We start from the raw sequence: 19592 nt of genomic DNA on the forward strand, positions 1-19592 counted from the left end.
TGTGTCATCTCAATAGGAATATAAATGTTTACGGGATTAGGACCAGGTTAGTCCACGTGTAGACCCTTATCCTGCAATTTATGTGCAAAAAGTGGATCCCTGCAACCATATAGAGCTGCTGTTTTTTAATCAGGACTTAAAAAAATGTTAGCCCTGTGGAGTAGGGATTATATCACTTTATGTTTGTATGGAGCAGAGCTCATCATGCTACTGGCACTCAATTAAAAATGTAATACAGTATCAGTATAATTTAAAAAAATGCTTCCTGTACATTGTGAATGTTTTACTCTTTTTTTGATTATTGCCTATTTTGCTTGCCATTATCACTTTTATCATATTAAGCTGTCTGGAATGCTTGTCTGGCTTTATTAATATTTGTTAGCTGGCATTGATTAAAAAGTTGCTTATTTTTGTTTTATCAGATTTAGGACTGTTAAAATTGGATTTGCAGCCTTTAAAATACCAAATAATTTGATATGATTCTGTTTTTAGACATCTCTAGCCACACGTTTTGCCCAAGAAGCTTTTGGGAAACAGTACAAACAGACTGTTGGACTGGACTTCTTTTTGAAAAGAATAACATTACCAGGTAAGAGACTAAAAAGACTTAAAATTGAATAGTTAAACTTGCAGAGACAAGGTCCTGAGAATGAAATACATAAAGTAAATTAGTGTTTTTCATGCAAATGTTTTTAAGCAGGACAGATCATTTGGCTATTGAGGGTTGTTTCAGATTTCTTATGCAGACTTCAAGTGAAAAAGGATTATGTATATACAGTTTATTTCTTTAAAGATAAAACATTAAGTTATTTTTCTAGAGCCATTATTAGCTATATTTTTAAAAAATACTACTTTTTTGGGATACCTATTAAGACTAACTCCTTCAAGTGCATAGTGAAATACACAACATCAATAAAATATAATTATGTATAACTAAAAATATCTTTGCCTTTTGAAATAAATCTAATTTTTTAGATAAAATACACTGAACTTGTATTTGGGTTGTGGGGGAGAAGTATAATGTACCTATGGAATTGCTGTGCTCTAATATGTGAATGCTGTTTTATGCAAGGCAGCATGAAATTGCTGGCATTTAATAGACCACTAAAATTTAAGGTCCCTCGGCACTCATAAAAATACAGTTTGAGCATTCAAGATGTTTCAGTTCACGACGGCAAAGAAACTATTTAGATGCCAGTTGCACACACTGCATGGAAAATGCAAAGAAATAATAAAAAAGAATGGTTAGTGGTTAAAGTTTGTTTCTGAACAATTGGGGGTATAAAAAGAACCATTCATTCATTGTGTCCGTTCAATTTGTAAGCATAAAAGTATTCCATTAAAAACAATTTACCCTGGTGAGCTTAATAAATGAAAGCTGGAAAAAGCACTTTTAAGTATTAAATTGCAGTCAGGTATGATATAGTTGATACAAGTTCCATCTTTATATTGGTAACATACAAGTAGCAAAGTGGAAATGAAATCTGAAGTCTTCTAGGAAAATATGCAGTTTTCTGAATGCTATGTAACAAAAATTATATTGCCAATAATTTCCAAATATTGTGATAATATTTACTAAGTGATAGAGAATGTGGCAATATAAAAAATAATCCTATCCTTCAAGATTATTTTATTGGTTGTTTTCACTGTTACACTTTTGTGTATGACTTGACTCAGATTTTTAACTCTGTGTGCTTATTCTCTGTCAAATGATAGAGTAATTTTTTATTGTCCTGCCTGCTCTTCTAAATACAAATATGCAGAATACTTACAGCAGCACTTGTAAATGGAATGTGTACGCAAATCATTCAGCGTGCATGCTGAGAACTTGTACTTTTTCAAGGCTTTTTCCAGCTGTTAAGCATACAGAAGCTATTAATACATTATTGGGTTTCTAAATATTCTTTTTGGTTGGAAAACTTGGAGAAGTATCAACCTTTTGTCCCTTTTCATAATTGTTTTCTTCCATAATTATTTTGTTTTAAAATAAACGTGTAGGTGTAAATCACACCCAAATATATAGAATAGCGACTAGTTGTGTATATTTTCTTATTTCTGTGTTTATAAAATAAAAATAAATTTTATATCAGCAGGGAGGCATTTTTACCTTTGTTTCTCACTGTATTCCTCTGTCTTTAGAGTGATAAATTTGTATGAAAGTCAGATTTGGGGGGGGAGGAGGGGACTTTTAAAGTTCAAAAAGTAACTATGGAATGGACTTCCTCAGTAGCTGGATTCCCTTAATTTATTGATTGAAAAAAATAGTTTTGCTTATGCACAGTTATTAATATTTCTCTAAAGATGAATTAATATAACTAGACAAAATATGCAACTATCACTGGAAAAACATGCAGTGGTTTATATCTGTGGTAGAACAGGTAGATAATTAACTTCAGAATTACTTATGTTTTGCTTTTAAATACAAGCAGATTTTTAAAAAATTGAAATTATAGTTTTAAAGCAAAACAGAAATTTGTACTTTTCTACCCTATAAATATATTAGGGTTTATTTAAAAAACAAATAGTAATTTAATATTAGTAGATATAAAGGAAATGTTTTGGAATGTTGTGGATATGCACTTATATTGTTATACTTTTTTAGTAACCGATATCCTTTTACAGTGAGAAGTGGACTAACATTTTATCAGTTGATGACTCAAACAAAATAACAATTTAATACACATTGCAAGTATTTTTGATTAGTTTAATTGTTGACAGTATGATTTTTAGTGTTCAGCTACTCAAATTATCTCAGTGAAATTCTTTCCAGGTAATTACTTTCCAAATACTGATTGATTTCAGTGTATTTCATGATCTAATATGTTGTAAAGTCTGGATGCAAGTGCTCTGTAGATTTTACAGCTTAAAATAGCGTATCTGCTGGCCAGAGGTGCTGCTGATGGCGCTTCTTAAGAAACATAGTCAAAATACTTTCAGGAAGATTGTGGGTGCAGTCCAGTAAACAGGATTCTACTGTGAAAAGGATTTTTTAAGACTTGAGCACAAGAAGTGGGCAGACATGTGTTTTTTAGTTTCATCATGACTGTGTATAGCACTTTAAATAAGGTTAACCAATGCACCAAGCACACCTTTTATAAAGGTCACGGTTGAATCTTCCTAGTGGCTTCATTTCAGACCAAAACTAACCTATATTCTTTATAATATATTGTCTCATTTACTCATTTTTTGAATCCCATGTATGCCATTTTCTACAAAATGTGTGTAAAACAAATGAATTAACAGAGAACCCTCCCCTTGAATTTTCTTTTTTGTCATCAGTGGACATTCTGGAGTTTCACTGGAATTCTTCAGCTATAATTGTTTACTTGTACATTAAATTTGTTGCATAGAGAAAGCATGCTACAGCTGTAAGAAGTGAGCTGTTGACGTTTTTCTTTATTATTTAACTTTATTATTGCCACTCATGTTAATAAACATTTCCTTTTTAAATTGGTCAGTAGATACAACTTAAAATGTATTCTATGACAAAAGTAAAATTAAATTTTGTTTCTATAGCTAATATTTGAATTTTAAATAGTCATATTGTTCAGATTTTTTTTCTACTGTCATAGCTATGCTAAAAAGTTGACCACAAAATAGAAACATGGAACAATCTGGCAGAAAACATATGAAGCAGTATAGGGTTAATACTAACTTATCACTCAAAATGATCAGTTTGAATTTCAGCAGTTGCTCTAGTTTAATTTAAGCCAGGAGTCACCGTAACATGAATGAGACAATCAAGCTTTATTTAGATAAACTAGCTTTTTTATTTTCTATTATATTAATAGAAGGGAAAAACTTTGTAATTTTTTAAGCTGGTAAGAGACCTAGATCATTTAGTCTGAGCTCACAAGCCAGTAACCCCTGTATTGAGCCCAATAACTTGTTTGGCTCCAACACTGGATAATAATCAATTTGGAAACTTTTTAACATAAAATTATTATTTTTAAATAAGGAGATTTTAGATATTGTATTGTTTTTAATGCATTTTCCCAAATATCTAGCATGAATGAAATGGCAAATTGGTAGTAGAATGAATACAACCAAGCTAGATATAGGACACTGTAGCATGGCTAGTTTGGGGGGCTTTCAAGTGTGTTTAGTTTGATTACCTACTGAAGAAGCATAGTTGCTTCCTAGTGCTGATTCATTAGTTTGTTTATGCTGCACATATGTTATGCAAGACTTATTTTTGTGTTATCTGTGATGACTATAGATTTATGTTCTAAGCTTTAAAAGCATCACTTAATAGTTGGTCAATGCGTTATGAAAAATTATACATTTCTTATTCAGATGAAATGTTACGTGTGAGTACTGAACATAAAGAAGCATTTCCATAAATATTCTTTGTTTTTAAAAAGGGATTTCATAATTATCAAAATAAATTAATATGTAAAGCTTGTTTTTAGTAAGCAACATGAGATTCATATACTGGATATCTGAAACATACATACCAGTTCTAAAAAAAAATTGGCTTTAAAAGTCTGAACAAAGTGAAACAAGATGTGTTATAAAAAAGTAATTGTTACACTTTGTAGCTCAAGCACAATATATCCAAGTATATATTTATCTACTGTTGCAAAGCACTAGAATAGAATAGATTTTCATTGATAAATGGGGTATTCATTTGTGTAGCTCATTTAATGCTGAAGGAAGTTTTTCTTGTAAATGCTCTGCTACTTTATGGGTGAATGGATAATATTTTGCTCAAGAACATCAAGATTTTAATATAATAATAAAAACCTAATTTAAAACTCTGTCTGTAGCACATAGTATTTTCTCTTTCCACTCTCAGGACCACCTACACCACTATTGGTATAAGTTAAGAAATTGTACATTTAAGTTTTATGACTTATGTGGAATTTGTAACTTTATAACATTTTTGTCTAGAAATAAAAATTAATTGGAAGTTATATTTTTATAAGTAAAAGTATTATTAATATATGAAGTGTAGTTTGGTGAAAATTTGCATTGAACTTTACTGTACTTTACTTTGCATTGAATCTTATGCTTACTGACATCCGTTTTGTTTTGTAGAAGTTGTCATCAGTGAACCATTAGGTTCTTTAGTGCACTGGATTTAACAACTATACAAGTGATTTAATTTGGCAGGTCTACATTGACTGTAGATGATTGTTTAACTTTCTATCATTCGTTTTGGTATTTATAATTTTAGGGTGTTGTGTGTGTGTGTGTGTGTGTAAGATGGTAAAATAACTGCTTTCTACAATATGCAATAATACATTCAAAACTGAATTTAAAGATGGTTTATTCATTTGTTTAAAAAAATAAAAAGAGGCTGAGAATTTGTAAGCTAAGGTTTATGGCTGAGTGTCTTTTTGGAGGTGGCAGGGCAGAGAAGAAAGTATTTTGTACTCTGAAAATAGAGTTGTGTTAGCATTTCCATTATAATCACTTAACTGTACAGTAGTTTTGGAAACACTTCTACCAGATCCATGTCTTGCAGTTTTAAATGCTTAAAATAGTTGAACAAGTACTCTGGAGATTAAATATGCGGTCAGATCAATATTACTAGCAATAAAGGACTATGCAACAATTGTAAAATATAGGTTTTTTTCTTAAGCTTCTTTTCAGATTGCTTAACTGAAATACATTAATAAACTCTGACTTAGAAAAACTGTATCTTATATTATCCCAGTTCTTTTCTTTTGAAGAACATTTTACAGTGAGATGTGGCTCATATCTAGCTATGTTTTCCCTTGATCTTAAGGAATATAAATTAATAGGAATTAACTTTTTTCCAGTTGATATGTTCATTTCTGTATTTTGGTGTGAGCAAATATTTATTTGCAAGAAAACATTTGTAAAAAGTATTTACTAATATGCCGGTATTGTATCAACTGATTTAATGTTACATTTTTAGTTTAGTTGAATTTAACTTCATCAAATTAGTGTCTTCAAAGAAATCAGCTTCTGCATGTTTTTTGTTTTTCAGGAAATTTGAATGTTACTCTTCAAGTGTGGGATATAGGGGGGCAAACAATAGGAGGCAAGATGTTGGATAAATATATCTATGGAGCTCAGGTATAGTAAAACAGTTATTAACTTTGCTTTCCTAATCATATTTTTTCAGGAAATGTTTTAGGTAACAAAATTAAACATCTGCTTAATTTAAAATTTATTTTAGGATTGACTTATGTGCACGTTTTATTTTTGGCTATCATGATGTTTTCGCTGGCTTAAAAAAGCAGCAAAGGTGCTAGTTTGTAGATCCCTAACAAGTCTAAAAAACAGATGTATGTTTCCATGCATTGTGGCTTGGACTGAGAAAAGAATCACAGTAAAGGCTGTTTGGGTATCCACATGGAAGGTAGATATACTGACTACTTTGAGAGCAGATACCCCCTGGGGAGGAAAATAGGAGGAGGAAATTAAGAGCAATCCTACACCATTATACAAGCAAGTAGGGTTATAAAAGGGCAAACAAAAGGAGGTAGCCACATAAATAAATATTTTTTACAGAACTTGAATACAGTGAATGTTAATTTTGCTTCAAAAGCTAATGAAGCAACTTTAAGTGACTGCTAGGACTAAAGAAAATATTGCAACAGCATATAGATGTTTGTGATGCAGTTTTGGAATGATGTGCACATGATTTTATCTTTGGCTTAATAACACCAGACCAATTACTGTATTGCAATAAGAACAACAGGCAATGTATGTGATAAAATGTATTGTTTTAATGTATTTTTTTCTGTTTGCTTCTATTTGCTGCTCTCTACTTTCACAGTAAAGGGTTGTATATGGTTCTTAGAACATGTACAAGAGCAGAAGTGTGGCATCACATGAATAAGTATAGTGCAAGGGCTGCTAAATAAAGTAGCTCTATGATTTGCAAATTGATAGGGTAAAAAAAAATCTGATCTCCTCGTTGACTTAAAATTTAGTCAGTTTTTTTTTAACTAAGTACTTGTAAGTATTACATCTGACTCTGAGCCAGCCTACTAATGTCTGTGGTTGTACAACCATGCATATCTTTTTTTTTTTTTTTTTTTTTTTAAGATTTTTCTCTCTACTATGAAAAACAGACCAACCAACAGGTGAAATTGACTGTAATGAAATAAGGAAATAGTAAACAAATTTGAAAGGAGGGAGTAAGACTCACACTTATTCTTTTATTGCTCTCACTGATAATTTTAGGAGTTTCTTGTAGCAACAATAGGTCCAAGAGTTCAGACTAAAGTGTGATTTTTTTTTTTTTTTTTTTTTAATAAAGTAGAGGGTGTTTCTTTAATCATAGTAATCTGTAATTTAGCAGCATTTATTGATGTGGTAACACTTCCATTAAAATAAGTAAGGAATGCAAGAATTACTTTTATTTGATAACTCTACATGCAACTTTCTAATTAGTGGCAATTTTCTTCTCCATCATTCTAGTAAGTGTTACTCCAAGATGCCTGTCTTCTCAGGGCTGGTCTGAAAACTTAGCATTAGTTTCCCAAACAGCCTTCTCTGAAGAGCAGATGAGACAGCATGGATCATACTGGAAGAAGCTGTAGTCTGTTCTCTTCGAGACTAAAAGTTGCTTCTGTGTAGGAAATCTTAAGATTTACTGGAAATGAAAAAGGGGCGGTCTAAATAGGTCACTATGTGGAATTTAAATGGAAGAATCCTAGAATAAATGCATAGAAAAATTCTTGGGTACAGCCAATATATTGAAGTACAAAGAAAGGCAGTAGGTAGGCAGAGCATATAGCTGCATACACCTGCAGTCCAGAACACAGCAGGCAGTTAAAATTGTTGGTGTAACTCATCTTGTAATCTACAGCTATAAGAAGTCACCTTAATTCAGATCCAAAACAAAATGCTCTTTAGAGATACGATCAGACTGTTCAGAGAGATGAAAGAATCCATTTGCACTCTGACTTGATTTGTTTTTTTCCTAAACAGGTTTTTGTACTTTGATAACTTGCTATGAGATACAGTGGAAGTCTAACTTAAAAATGCAAATGGGAATACTGTATCCTGATCAGTTGCTTTATTTGGACCTGTGTGTATATATTGGAATTAAGTAATGTGAATTGAATATTAAGATTACAGACCTGTAATCTGAAATAGAGAAAATTATTCCATCATTGAATAATGGCATTGGTCATTATAGTAAACCAAAGCTATATATTTAATTAAGATAAATATATGATGATATTCTTGATACAGAAATTTCTTAAAGAATTATTACTTTCTTAGTCTTTTGAAATATGACACTGTTCCAGTCTCCATTTAATAGAGGCACAGTAACAAAAGTATTTAAGTGCCTAAGAGTGCAGATAGACGTCTAGTAAAATTGACAGAAGTATATAAACAGATTAAATGCCAACATTATTTTTTAGCAATTGATTTAAATGCTTAAATTACCAATGTGGTCTTCAAAAGGTGGCCCTTAATTATTTTAATCTTTCCTCAAAAGTCATCCCCTCCACATCCAATCTCTTTTTTATGCATGAGTTCACAAATCCCAGATCATTAGGCATCAGATTTACAAAGGTATTTATTCATTTAAAGATGCACATAGGCATCCAATGAGATTTACAAGGCATCTATCTGCATCGTTAGGTGCCTAAATAACTTTGTAAATTTGGGCCTTAGTACCTTGTTATCTGTGAAACGAATGTATGACATAAGCAATCATATAGATATTTACACTGTATCTAGAATATTACATTAAGAGCCTATTAAGTATGCAAAAGGCAATTTCAGATCTTAAAGCAGATAATGTCATGTGTTATTTCCATAGAACTAATTAAGTACTGATAGTTTTCTTTTTGACTGAAAATTGAAGACGTGCTCCCAACCCAAATAATTTAACTATCTAGGGTTCTGATTCTGCAGCTTCTTGCACATGACTAAACTGTTGTGCTTGTTCAAGTCAAATTGACTCCCGTGTGGGTGCAGAGATCTACCTGCAGGCATAATTTTGCTTAATTGGGGCCTATGGCAGATACAGATTCCATACAAGTAATTGTAAACAATATATCCTGTACCTATATCATCTTATTATGTGATCTGGTCAGATGACAGGAAGGTATGATTAGCATTTGGATGAGGGACATCCAAAAAACTTCAGGTGCTACAGAAAATGGCATTAGTGGCTCCCTTCTTTGAGTCAGAATAGAATCAACTCTTCAGGATGGAGCTTTGGGTTATGGTATGGTTAGATTTGCCATCTTGTGGCAGTGGCATAAAACAGAACTACTGGCTTTGTGTCACTTTTTGTAGTGAGAGCGGTGTTAACCCTGGTGTTTCCAGCTTTGTCTACACTTTCACCATTAAAGTGCAGTCGCAGTAGTGCTTTAAGGCAATAGGGTGGTCATGGCATCAGCACTTGGGGGAGAGCTCTCCCAGCTCTTTAGGAAAACTTCCTTCACGAGGGGAGTAGTTCTAGTGCTTGAAACCTGTCTACACTGGCAGATTATTGCACTGAAATGTACGTGTGTGTGTGTGTGTCTGTCTGTCCATTTCTGAATGAGAGATTCAGCACAGTAACTTGCCCGTATAGAAAAGCCTTCAGTTTATCCATCTTATTTCCCATGTGTTTTCATCTGAATAAGTTTGCAATTTACTTCCCCTCTTAAAAATTGTAGTGTTGCTACTCAGAATGATGAAATACCACCTCAAAGGTGGCTGAATTTCATTAGTGACTAAAATAATTCTAGCCAACAGGTCCCAAAGCTGTTTACTTTCTGAATAAAAAATGCTAAGTAAATATTTAAAAGCCAGGTTTAAGCAACCTTTAAAAGCTTACTTAGATTTTTGTTTAATGTATTATTGTGATAATTATTAGTATAAGAAACTTTTTCCCATTGTTAACATAGACATATAAACTTATTAGAGCTTACAAAAGAAGATGCAAATAGATAAAGGTTATTAGCTTAGGATAATTGGCTGCTTTTTGTACTTTTGTGAGTTATGTACTTTGCAGCTAGTCCTTAGTGAGAATGATCTGTGATGTGAACACGGAGAGGTAGCCGTGTTAGTCTGGATCTGCAAAAGCGACAAGGAGTCCTGTAGCACCTATTGCATTGCTCCAATACATCTGTTAGTCTATAAGGTGCTACAGGACTCCCTGTCACTTTCACATCACAGAGTTGCCACTGTTAGCAGCCTTTCTGTCAGTCTCTCCAGAGACGCTGATGATTAATAGAGATAGACAGTGAACTGTCTTCGTACTTGAGAACATGGTACTCTCTGCATGTTTGTAAAAGGAAGTAGCCACTTATTGAGCATTTCTGTTCTGTGGCTAGAAGAGTTCAGTGTCTATTACTTTTAATCTGTGACTTTTTTCATGATCATTACATTTAATTTATAATTTTCAAATTAAAGTTTATTCAGCATTTGCATAATCACATCAATCATTTGGATAGGATGACAACATGATAAACATTGATAATAAAAATTTTAAAACTAAAAGTACCGCATTAATAAGTTCTTTAATCCTTTTAATATACTACTGTTATAATATTGATACTTCTTAAATGTTGGCTTTTCTAGTGATAAATTATGCATTCTGTTTAATACCCTCAGGAAATGTTCAAAATAGCATATCTTCCATTTAGGCTATGAATATGTTTTAGACCCACTCCCATCTCTGAGCTATAAAACTACAGCCCCTATCCATATCTCTAGTGTAAAATATCCTTCAGAGCAGGCATATGCTACTTCATAAATTAGCTTGTTAATAGAATAAGAGTAGTGCAGACCATATTTTCTCTAGAGAGCAGCAAATCACTTCTGCAGTACACTCAGTTTCCAGAGGAGTATTTTTGCAAATATTCTACAATTCAGAAACAAGAAGCACTGACATGTAAAGTAAAATAGGCATAAAGTCTCCATTGCCAAAGTATTGGTATGCAAGCAAGGAATATTTGTTGGAGACTAGAGAATTCACATCGTGGTATCCTCCAACAGTGCTCAGGTTTCTTTCTTTCTCATTGTGGGGAAATGTGCTATTTTTTAAAATTGTTTTTCTTTCTACATTTTTTATCCCTTAAAAATGCCTCATGTCTAAGTGTATTTCATGTGTATGTTGGGGAAATTACAATGATTGAATCTGCTCACTCTGTACTTAAAGCATTGTAAGCTTACTGAATTTGTAAAGAAAATGAAGGTTGGATCTTTGATTTCAGTAGAAAACAGAAATAAATCTTAAGTTGTGACCAGCAGCTCCATAATTGTAATGTTCCCAATCAGTTGTTGGTAGAGTATTGTGTTTTTATTGGGGCAAAAACAAAGATTACAGATTAGTTTTTAGTGTCAAGGCCCTAAAGTAGCCTGTCTTTGTCATCTAGTTCATCCCTGCCAGCCTACCTTTCAAATAATAGTAACAAAATAGAAAATCTGGGTAAGCCATTGTTGCAGTAAATCCAATTCTGTCTTCCAATACCAGACATCAATTTGTGGATATCCTGGGTTGCAACCAAAGTAAGCACCAAGAAACGAAAGGCGATAGTAAGTTCAGACATTAGCATTTGCTTCTGTTGTTTAATTAAGAAGAGGGTGGGGGGCTTATTATACTGACAGTGATCTTACAGTTCATGCATAAGGGATAACCTGGAAAGAAGTCTAGAGATTGGAGTGGAAGAAAGAGAAACAGCAGAAAGAGGTCAGTCTTGTTGGAGAGGAATGGGTGTGAGTGCGGGTGTAGGCAGGGGTGGCAGAATTGTGAAGGATCTTTGGGACAAACACCAAGAGTTTAAACTTGTTGTGTGGGACAACCTTTGTAGGGATTCAAAGAGAGGGAATGAGTGAGGAAATTACATAATTTTTAAGGCAGTGTTGGAAATGGGCTAGAAGCTGATAGTAAGGACACTGGGGAACTACAGTTGCTAACACTCACTTAGACTAAGTCTACACTGCAGGCTTCTTGCGCAAGAACTGTTTTACGCAAGAGTTCTTGCGCAAAAGGTCTTGTGCACGAGCACGTCCACACTGCCATGTGCTTTTGCACAGGAGATGTGCTTTTGTGCAAGAGCGTCCATGGCAGTGTGGATGCTCTCTTGTGGAAGAAAGCTCTGATGGCCATTTTAGCCATAGAGGTTTCTTGTGCAAGAAACCCCTGTTGCCCGTCCACACTGTCTCGTGGGGAGAGGAATAACTCTTGCTCAAGAAGCCCTCTGTTCTGACGCTTTACTCTAAAATTTACTTGTGAAAGAATGCATGTGCAGTGTAGACGCTCTGCAAGTTTTTACGCTGTTCTTGTGCAAGAAGCCTTCAGTGTAGCCATAGCCTTAGAGTTTCTTCCATGAAAACTCTGTGGTGGAGTTCATTTTCTCCTAAAGGGGAGAAGATGCTATTGTTTGTCTGGAAGCCCTTCAGAAGCACATTGTTAGTCTGAAGAGAGATCAGAGATAAACAGCCCATCAGGAGAGGTTTAACCATTTAAAAATGTTACCCTGCATTAGTTCCTACTGTGTAACTGATGTTAAAAGTTAGGAAAGTAGCTTTACTATATTCATGTTACTTCTCTTCTGCACTATGGGATATTTAGTTGGCTGGAACAATGGGAGAGAAGGGTAAAGGAGTCAATAACTGAAAAGCAAATGAAGGTGAGAGCTGATTATGGAATCCCTGGGGAAAAAAAGATGAGACAGCTTAGGCTAAAGAGTGCAGGAAAGTCAGGGATGTCAAAGCAAAATGCAGGACAATGTAACACTTTAAAGACTAACAAGATGGTTTATTAGATGATGAGCTTTCGTGGGCCAGACCCACTTCCTCAGATCAAATAGTGGAAGAAAATAGGGATGTCAAAGGACTTTTGCTACAAAGTAATGGACTTCACGGGAATAGGGTTGCCAGATGTCTCCCAAAAAATACCGGACACCTGGTATTTTTTGGTCGACCAAAAAAAAAGGGGGGGAGGGAATGCGGGATAAGCAGCGATCGCAGCCCCGCCTCCCAGCTGGGACTTCCCACCTGATAGTGCTCTGGGCACTTCAGAAGCCTTGTGGAGACAGGGGGAGTGGCTGGTACTTCCAGCCACTCTCCCTGCCCCGGCTAGACTTCTGAAGAGCCCAGAGCGGTGATCGCAGCCCCGCCTCCCAGCTGGGACTCCCAGGCTGGGAGGTGGGGCCGCCATCAGCGCTGGGAGCCTGTGATTGCACAGAACCCTGGTGGGAGTGGGGGGGGGGGGGGAGCGGCTGGGAGTCCCAACCACTTTCCCCACCCCCGCCAGACTTCTGCACAATCACAGGTTCCTAGCACCGATCGTGGCCCCACCTTTCAGTTGCTCCCCCTGCCCACGCCAGGCTTCCATCTGTGCAGCTGGAAAAATCAGAGAATACCGGACATTGCGCATGTCCGGTATTCTCTGATTTTTTTATTTTTTTTTAACTGGATGAAGAAAGCAAATACCAGACTCTTCGGTAGAATACCGGACACCTGGCAACCCTGGGAAACCTGATTAATATCTTTCTTTTGAATATTTCTCAATTAAGACATGACCTAAAGTCCATAGATATGAATGTGAGTCTGTCCATAGATTTATGCTGAGCTTTCGATCAGGCCCTTAGGCAGGGTTGACAGGTGTCCGGTATTCTACTAGACAGTCCGGTATTTATGCTCTTTGGTTAAAAAAAAAAATCAGAGAATACCGGACATGTGCAATGTCTGGTATTCTCTGATTTTTCCGGCTGCGCACCAGAAGGAAGCCTGGCGTGGGCGGGGGGAGCGGCTGGAAGGCGGGGCCATGATTGGCGCTAGGAGCCTGTGATTGCGCAGAAGCCTGGCGGGGGCAGGGGGAGTGGGAGACCATCTGGCAATCCTACCCTTAGGGTTTTGTTAGAAGCGTGCCAATATTACTTTCTTGTCTTCTACAACAGTAAAAAAAAGGATCTGTTTTTTTTCCTTAGCTGGGAGTCTAGAAGTAGCAGGCAGGCTATAAAAAATATGTGATTCACAATTAAAAAAAAAAATCAAATCTGGAAACCGGTGGTGAAAACTTGATAAGTAGCAGCTGTTTTACAATATTAACTTTCACTTTGAAAAGCTTTTGAATTTTTTAAAATAAATGTAAATATTAGACACTGATTTTCTACTATGGGTAGTGTACTATTTGCTGTTTTTCTGTACTAACTTTCCATTGTGTTTCTCTACCTACGATACAATTAATTTCTGAATAATAAAGTTTTGTGTACTACTGTGTTTTGGTTATCTCATAAAATATTTATTTAATGGAATCCTAACTGTTCAGTATGGATTGCAATAACAGTATATTTACTATTAATAGCCTCTCAGTTTTTGAAGAATCTCAAAACATAAATATAATACAAATTTAATAATAACTTACTACAATGAATTGTCATTGTATAATGTTTCAAATATTTTTTTCCCCTCAGGGTGTCCTTTTGGTATATGACATTACCAATTACCAGAGCTTTGAAAATTTAGAAGACTGGTATAATATGGTAAAGAAAGCAAATGAAGAATCAGAAATTCAGCCACTTGTGGCTTTGGTGGGCAATAAAAGTAAGTTGTTAATGCAAAAATGCTAGTTAACTGAAGTACTTCAGCTGCTTGTTTAATATAGAGAAATATCATAAAACACATCTTTAGTTACAATGGAACAACAAGTATGTTTCATGTGTTAGGTCTTTCTAAATTCTGTATTGTAAAATTGACTGTTTTTCTTTGCTAGGTGAAAAACATTTCCTAAAAGAATGTACTTCCATAATTTAAAAGCATGGAATCAAGCTTTACATGTAAAATAAGAATTTTTTTTCTGCAGCATTTTTATTTTCTTTCATACCATCTATAATTTAGAGGTGTATTATTCTCCACTGTTCTGTTGGTATTTTTTTTTTGCCATAAACTATGTACTGATGATAAAAAAGGGGTTTGTGCTTTTCTTACTCTGAAACATTAAAACTTTTCTTAAGAAATTATTTTGCATTCATAAATTCTAGTAGCTGATCTGGAGGTGTGAATTCCAAGAGAGGAGAAGGTGCTTTTGTAGTTAGCAAGCCATCTTTAACAAAGACTGTGAATGGTTTGCTAACTACAAAAACAGCTTCTCCTCTCTTGGAATTCACACCTCCAGATCAGCTACTAGAAGTGGGCCTCATCCTCCTTGATTGGATCCACCTCCTCATCTCCTGATTCTGGCCTGCATATTTATACCTGCCTCTGGAAATTTCCACTACATGTATCTGACGAAGTGGGTCTTTGTCCACGAAAGCTTATGCTCCTACACTTCAGGTATTTTAAACTGTTACATGCAACCTAAAGTAAAGTTGAGCATATACTTTCATTCCTAATCATTAGCTCTAGAATTGCTACTGCAATGCTGTAACTATATTTCTGATGTTCATTGTGAAAGACTACCTTTGTTTTTCTGGGAAGAACATAGAGAAATGCATATCTGCAATATATAAATAGCACTTCTGAAAATATAACTGTGACGTAGTGGGGGGGGTAACCTGCTAACTCTCTGGCTGCTGTCTGTAGCGCCACCGAGCAGACAAGCGATGAGTCACTATGCAAAGAGGGTATCCCAACTGGTTTGGCCAGCTGACCCCCATGGAGAGGAACAAAGGAAGGTGGAATGCTGCCCTGGCTGGGGGGCAGGGCTGGAGGAGAGTGAGTTAGTTCCGGGCTGGAAAGCAGGGAAGAAGGAACTGGGGAGGGGGCTGGGATCCCCCCATCTCAAAGGGGGTACTGAGGCCTCTTAGCCCCAGTTCCTGTAACCAGATTACATCTGTGCTATGCTGTATCCTGGAGGAGCAATAAACCACCCTCAATTCTACTGGCTGGTGGATTCTGTTTGTGCCATTTCGGGGTGCAGGAGACGGGGGGACCCCAATGTGTCGTCAAAATAACCTAGTCTGTTGTGCTGTAGCACATCAGAGCCCATAATACAGATTCTGTTGAAATCCAAATTAAAAATATTTTTCATTGATTTATATTCTACCTAGAAATTGGACTTCATACCTGGAGTTGTGCAAAGCTTGTAAAATATCTATGAGAGGATACACATAAGTAATGTTGTTTTGCTGGAATGACACCATCCTAGACAGAAAATCAGACACTGATGATTTGCTGTATCAGTTAGAGGAGAGAGCTGTACCTCAGTTATCTAGCCTGAGTCAAATTCTTTAAAGTATTGGATCTCATTAAGTACAACTAAAAGTAGAATATGGTTTTATGGATCTCGGTGCATTTTTGAATAGTAGACTGATGTTGACCAAAAAAAGGGGTTGTAGTTAATAAATATATCAGCTAGAGGAGTTGAGTACCTTTTATCTGTTTTGGAGAGCCTCTAACATATATCTGTTCTTTGGCCAGCTGGTTATGAAGATAAAGCAAAATACAACTTTCTTGTGATCCTAAAGAGTGTGGGTGCGTCTAGACTGGCATGATTTGCCTCCTGTCTACACTGGCTGCGAGAATTTGCGCAAGAACACTGACTTTGTAATGTACAAAATCAGTGCTTCTTGCAGAAATACTTTGATGCTCCCGCCCAGGCATAAGCCCTCTTGCGCAAGAATACAAGCGCAAGAGGGCCAGTGTAGATAGGAATGTTAATTTCTTGCGCAAGAAAGCCCGATGGCTAGAATGGCCATCGGAGCTTTCTTGCGCAAGAGAGCATCTATACTGGGCACGGATGCTTTTGCGCAAAGGCACATGCCAGTATAGATGCTCTCTTGCGCAAATACTTTTAACGGAAAAACTTTTCGGTTAAAAGTATTTGTGCAAAATCTTGCCAATCTAGTTGCAGCCTGTATGTATAGTGCTCTTACAGAAATCTCTTTATGTATGGCATTTCTGCAGAAGATCGGAGCAGAGAACACTACATACATTAGTCATTCTTTTTGATCCAAGTACCTTAGTGGTATTAAAGCAAGACAAGAATGAAGCATTTAGAAATTCATTACTTTTCCAAATTTTACAACTGGAAGTGGAAATAAAATCATTCTTTTATCTCAATATGTCCTGAGCACTTTACTGTACTCATGCTCCTGTTGTGAGTAAAGCAGGCACTTAAGATCAATTCTCACAGGAGAGGTATAGTTTTGATGCCTATGTCTCACAGGGTTAAAGCTAACACCAATGATGACTACCAAGTGGTTCTAAATAAATGCATAACACTCAGAATGGCTCAGCTTCTGCAATCAGTAGAGTAGATGATGATAGGATACTGTGTTGGGAGCTGTGACCTATTTGGAACATACAGAGTCATAGATTTAAAGGCACAAAGGGAGCATTATGATAATCTTATCTGGCCTCCTGCATAATATAAGGCATATACTCTTATCCAATAATTTCTGTCTCAAGACCATAATTTGTTTGAGCTACAGCATATCCTTTTCACCTAAAGAACACGAGTAATGGAGAATAAACTACATCTCTTGGTAAATTGCTGCAATGACTAATTACTCTGAAATGAAAATTGCAAAAAATGCTGAGCACCAAGCACTTTCCATTCAAGTCCGTACTTTTGAAAATCAGGCTGCTATCTAGGTGACTAAATATTGACTTAAGAGCCCAATTTTAACCTTGATTTTTGAAAATTGTGCATGTATTTAAAGGTGGTGGTGCCCCTTTTAAGTATCTTAATGTTACTTTGCTTTAAACTCCCATTTCCCATATCATTCTACATACTGATGCCACCTGTGAAAGAACAGGGATTTTTTTTTATGTCCATTAATCTACTTGTGAAAGTGTTTAACTGAAATGGAGAAATAATTCTAATTTAGATAATTTAAAAAGTGTGGAAAAGCTGGTATCTTACGTCTACATTTCCCTCCTTCATTTTAAACTCTATACATGTGCACTATGGTGGTTGAAAATAATTTTTCCAAATAAATGCCATTTTCAAATGGTGCAAGTTACTGTCAAGTTGCATAGTATATTAATGTAATTGTATACTGTAAGCATCCTAGGACAGTGTTTCTCAACCTTTTTATAAAGTACCCCTTTAAAAAAAAAAGTACGCCCAATACCTACAGTTTTCAGACATACATTTTTTCTATCATTGCAACACATTTGTTTAAACAACTTAATCGTAGCTGAGTGGGCAATTAAATGTTTGGGTGTAAAGAGTACAAAAATAATAAAACGCTGTAAAACTTAAAACAAAAATTCAGTTTTTTCCAAATTTCAGTTGTGTTGACATACCCCCTAGATTTCTCTCGAGTACCCCTAAAATTGTACTATTGTTTGAGAAATAATGTCCTACGAGATGCATGGCATAGAAGAAGACCATTAGAAAAAACAACTCTTTACTAACAAATATACTAAGAAATTCTTCCGTATTTGTACTACAAAATGATTTGGAAGTGGCAAAAGTCATCTTTTGAAATGACAAAGTGGATGAGGCATTGTCTTCAATTGGACGTGTTTCTCTTGGTGACAGATGCTTTTGAGCCACATAGAGCTCTTCTTCAGGGAAAGGTATTTCAGAACCTCACAGCTACATGCAAGATGGAACAGATTGTTTAGCATAAGTGAATACAGTGAGTAATCCTGTGGCACTTGAGAGACTAACCAAAATACATAGAATCATGAGCTTTCGTGGGTAAAACCCACTTCATCTGATGAATTAGAATGCAAATAGCAGAAACCAAGATATCTATGTACTTGCAGGTGAGGCTCGTCATTGACCAGGCAAAGTCATTTCGCATAGATTACACTTATAGGAAAGTTCAAGAAATTAAATATATTTATTTTTTAATGTAATGTGCTTGCAAAAGGGAAGTAAAAGAAGAGTTTTAAATTTGTAGGAGTTCAACTTCAAACATTATTAATTTATTGAATAATTACCATACATAGTACATTTGAACCAGAAACTTGTAAAACTTCCATTACTTTTTCTGTAACTAATTTGAATTATTTTGTGATTTGTAACAGTAATATTTTTCTTTGAACTAAAATGACAGTTGAATAAGTGACTTGATTTTAATTTTGTTGGCAAATATTTTTATGAACTCTAATCATAATAGTCATGACTTTTTTCCAGTAAAAAACAAAAATAATTTAAATCTTTGACCCAGCATATTCTGGTTTAAAACGTAGTGCATTCAGCTAATTTAAGTGTCAGGATTGTGTATGTAAAATTTGGTATCTGTACGTAATCACAAAGTATGACTTTATTTTGCACAAAAAAAATGTGCGTGTGTAGGAGCTTTGTAATGTGCCAGCTAGTTAATGTGTTTGTTCAAGCCCAGGGCAATGGTGTCAAATCTGTAGATAAATTTCAGTTCTGCAGACTTTCTCTGTAATTTGTTAGTGAAATTTCTTTGTTGAAGAATGGCTACTTTTAAATCCATGATTGAGTGACCAGGCAGGTTAAAATGTTCCCCTATGGGTTAATGTGTTACCATTTCTGATGCCTGATTTGTGCTCATTTATCCTCTGTCTTAAAGACTGTCTGGTTTGGCCAATATAATGGCAGAGGGGCATTGCTAGCACTTGATGGCTTATATTACAATAGAGAATGTGCAGTTGTATGAGCCCATTAACACTTCTGCAGTCTTAAGACAAAAAGACTGTGGGTTGAAGATTGTTGTAATAAATTGTAAATCTAGTGTGTATGTTCAGTCCATGATTTTTGGTATCTAGTAGAAATATGAGTGTTA

The 19592-nt window shown here is 35.3% G+C and overlaps 1 protein-coding gene across 10 annotated transcripts in view; it reads left to right on the forward strand.

Moving 5' to 3' along the window:
- Window positions 1-19592, forward strand: part of RAB28 (RAB28, member RAS oncogene family) — a 109902-nt gene that overhangs the window by 9849 nt on the left and 80461 nt on the right. For all 10 annotated transcript variants that reach the window (XM_075930724.1, XM_006128166.4, XM_006128170.4 and 7 more), the window contains 3 exons: window positions 493-589; window positions 5960-6048; window positions 14355-14484. In XM_075930724.1, the coding sequence (XP_075786839.1) occupies window positions 493-589; window positions 5960-6048; window positions 14355-14484 (316 nt within the window). The remainder of the gene's footprint in view (window positions 1-492; window positions 590-5959; window positions 6049-14354; window positions 14485-19592) is intronic.

This window comes from Pelodiscus sinensis, chromosome 5, assembly GCF_049634645.1.
Source record: "Pelodiscus sinensis isolate JC-2024 chromosome 5, ASM4963464v1, whole genome shotgun sequence".
NCBI lineage: Eukaryota > Metazoa > Chordata > Testudines > Trionychidae > Pelodiscus > Pelodiscus sinensis.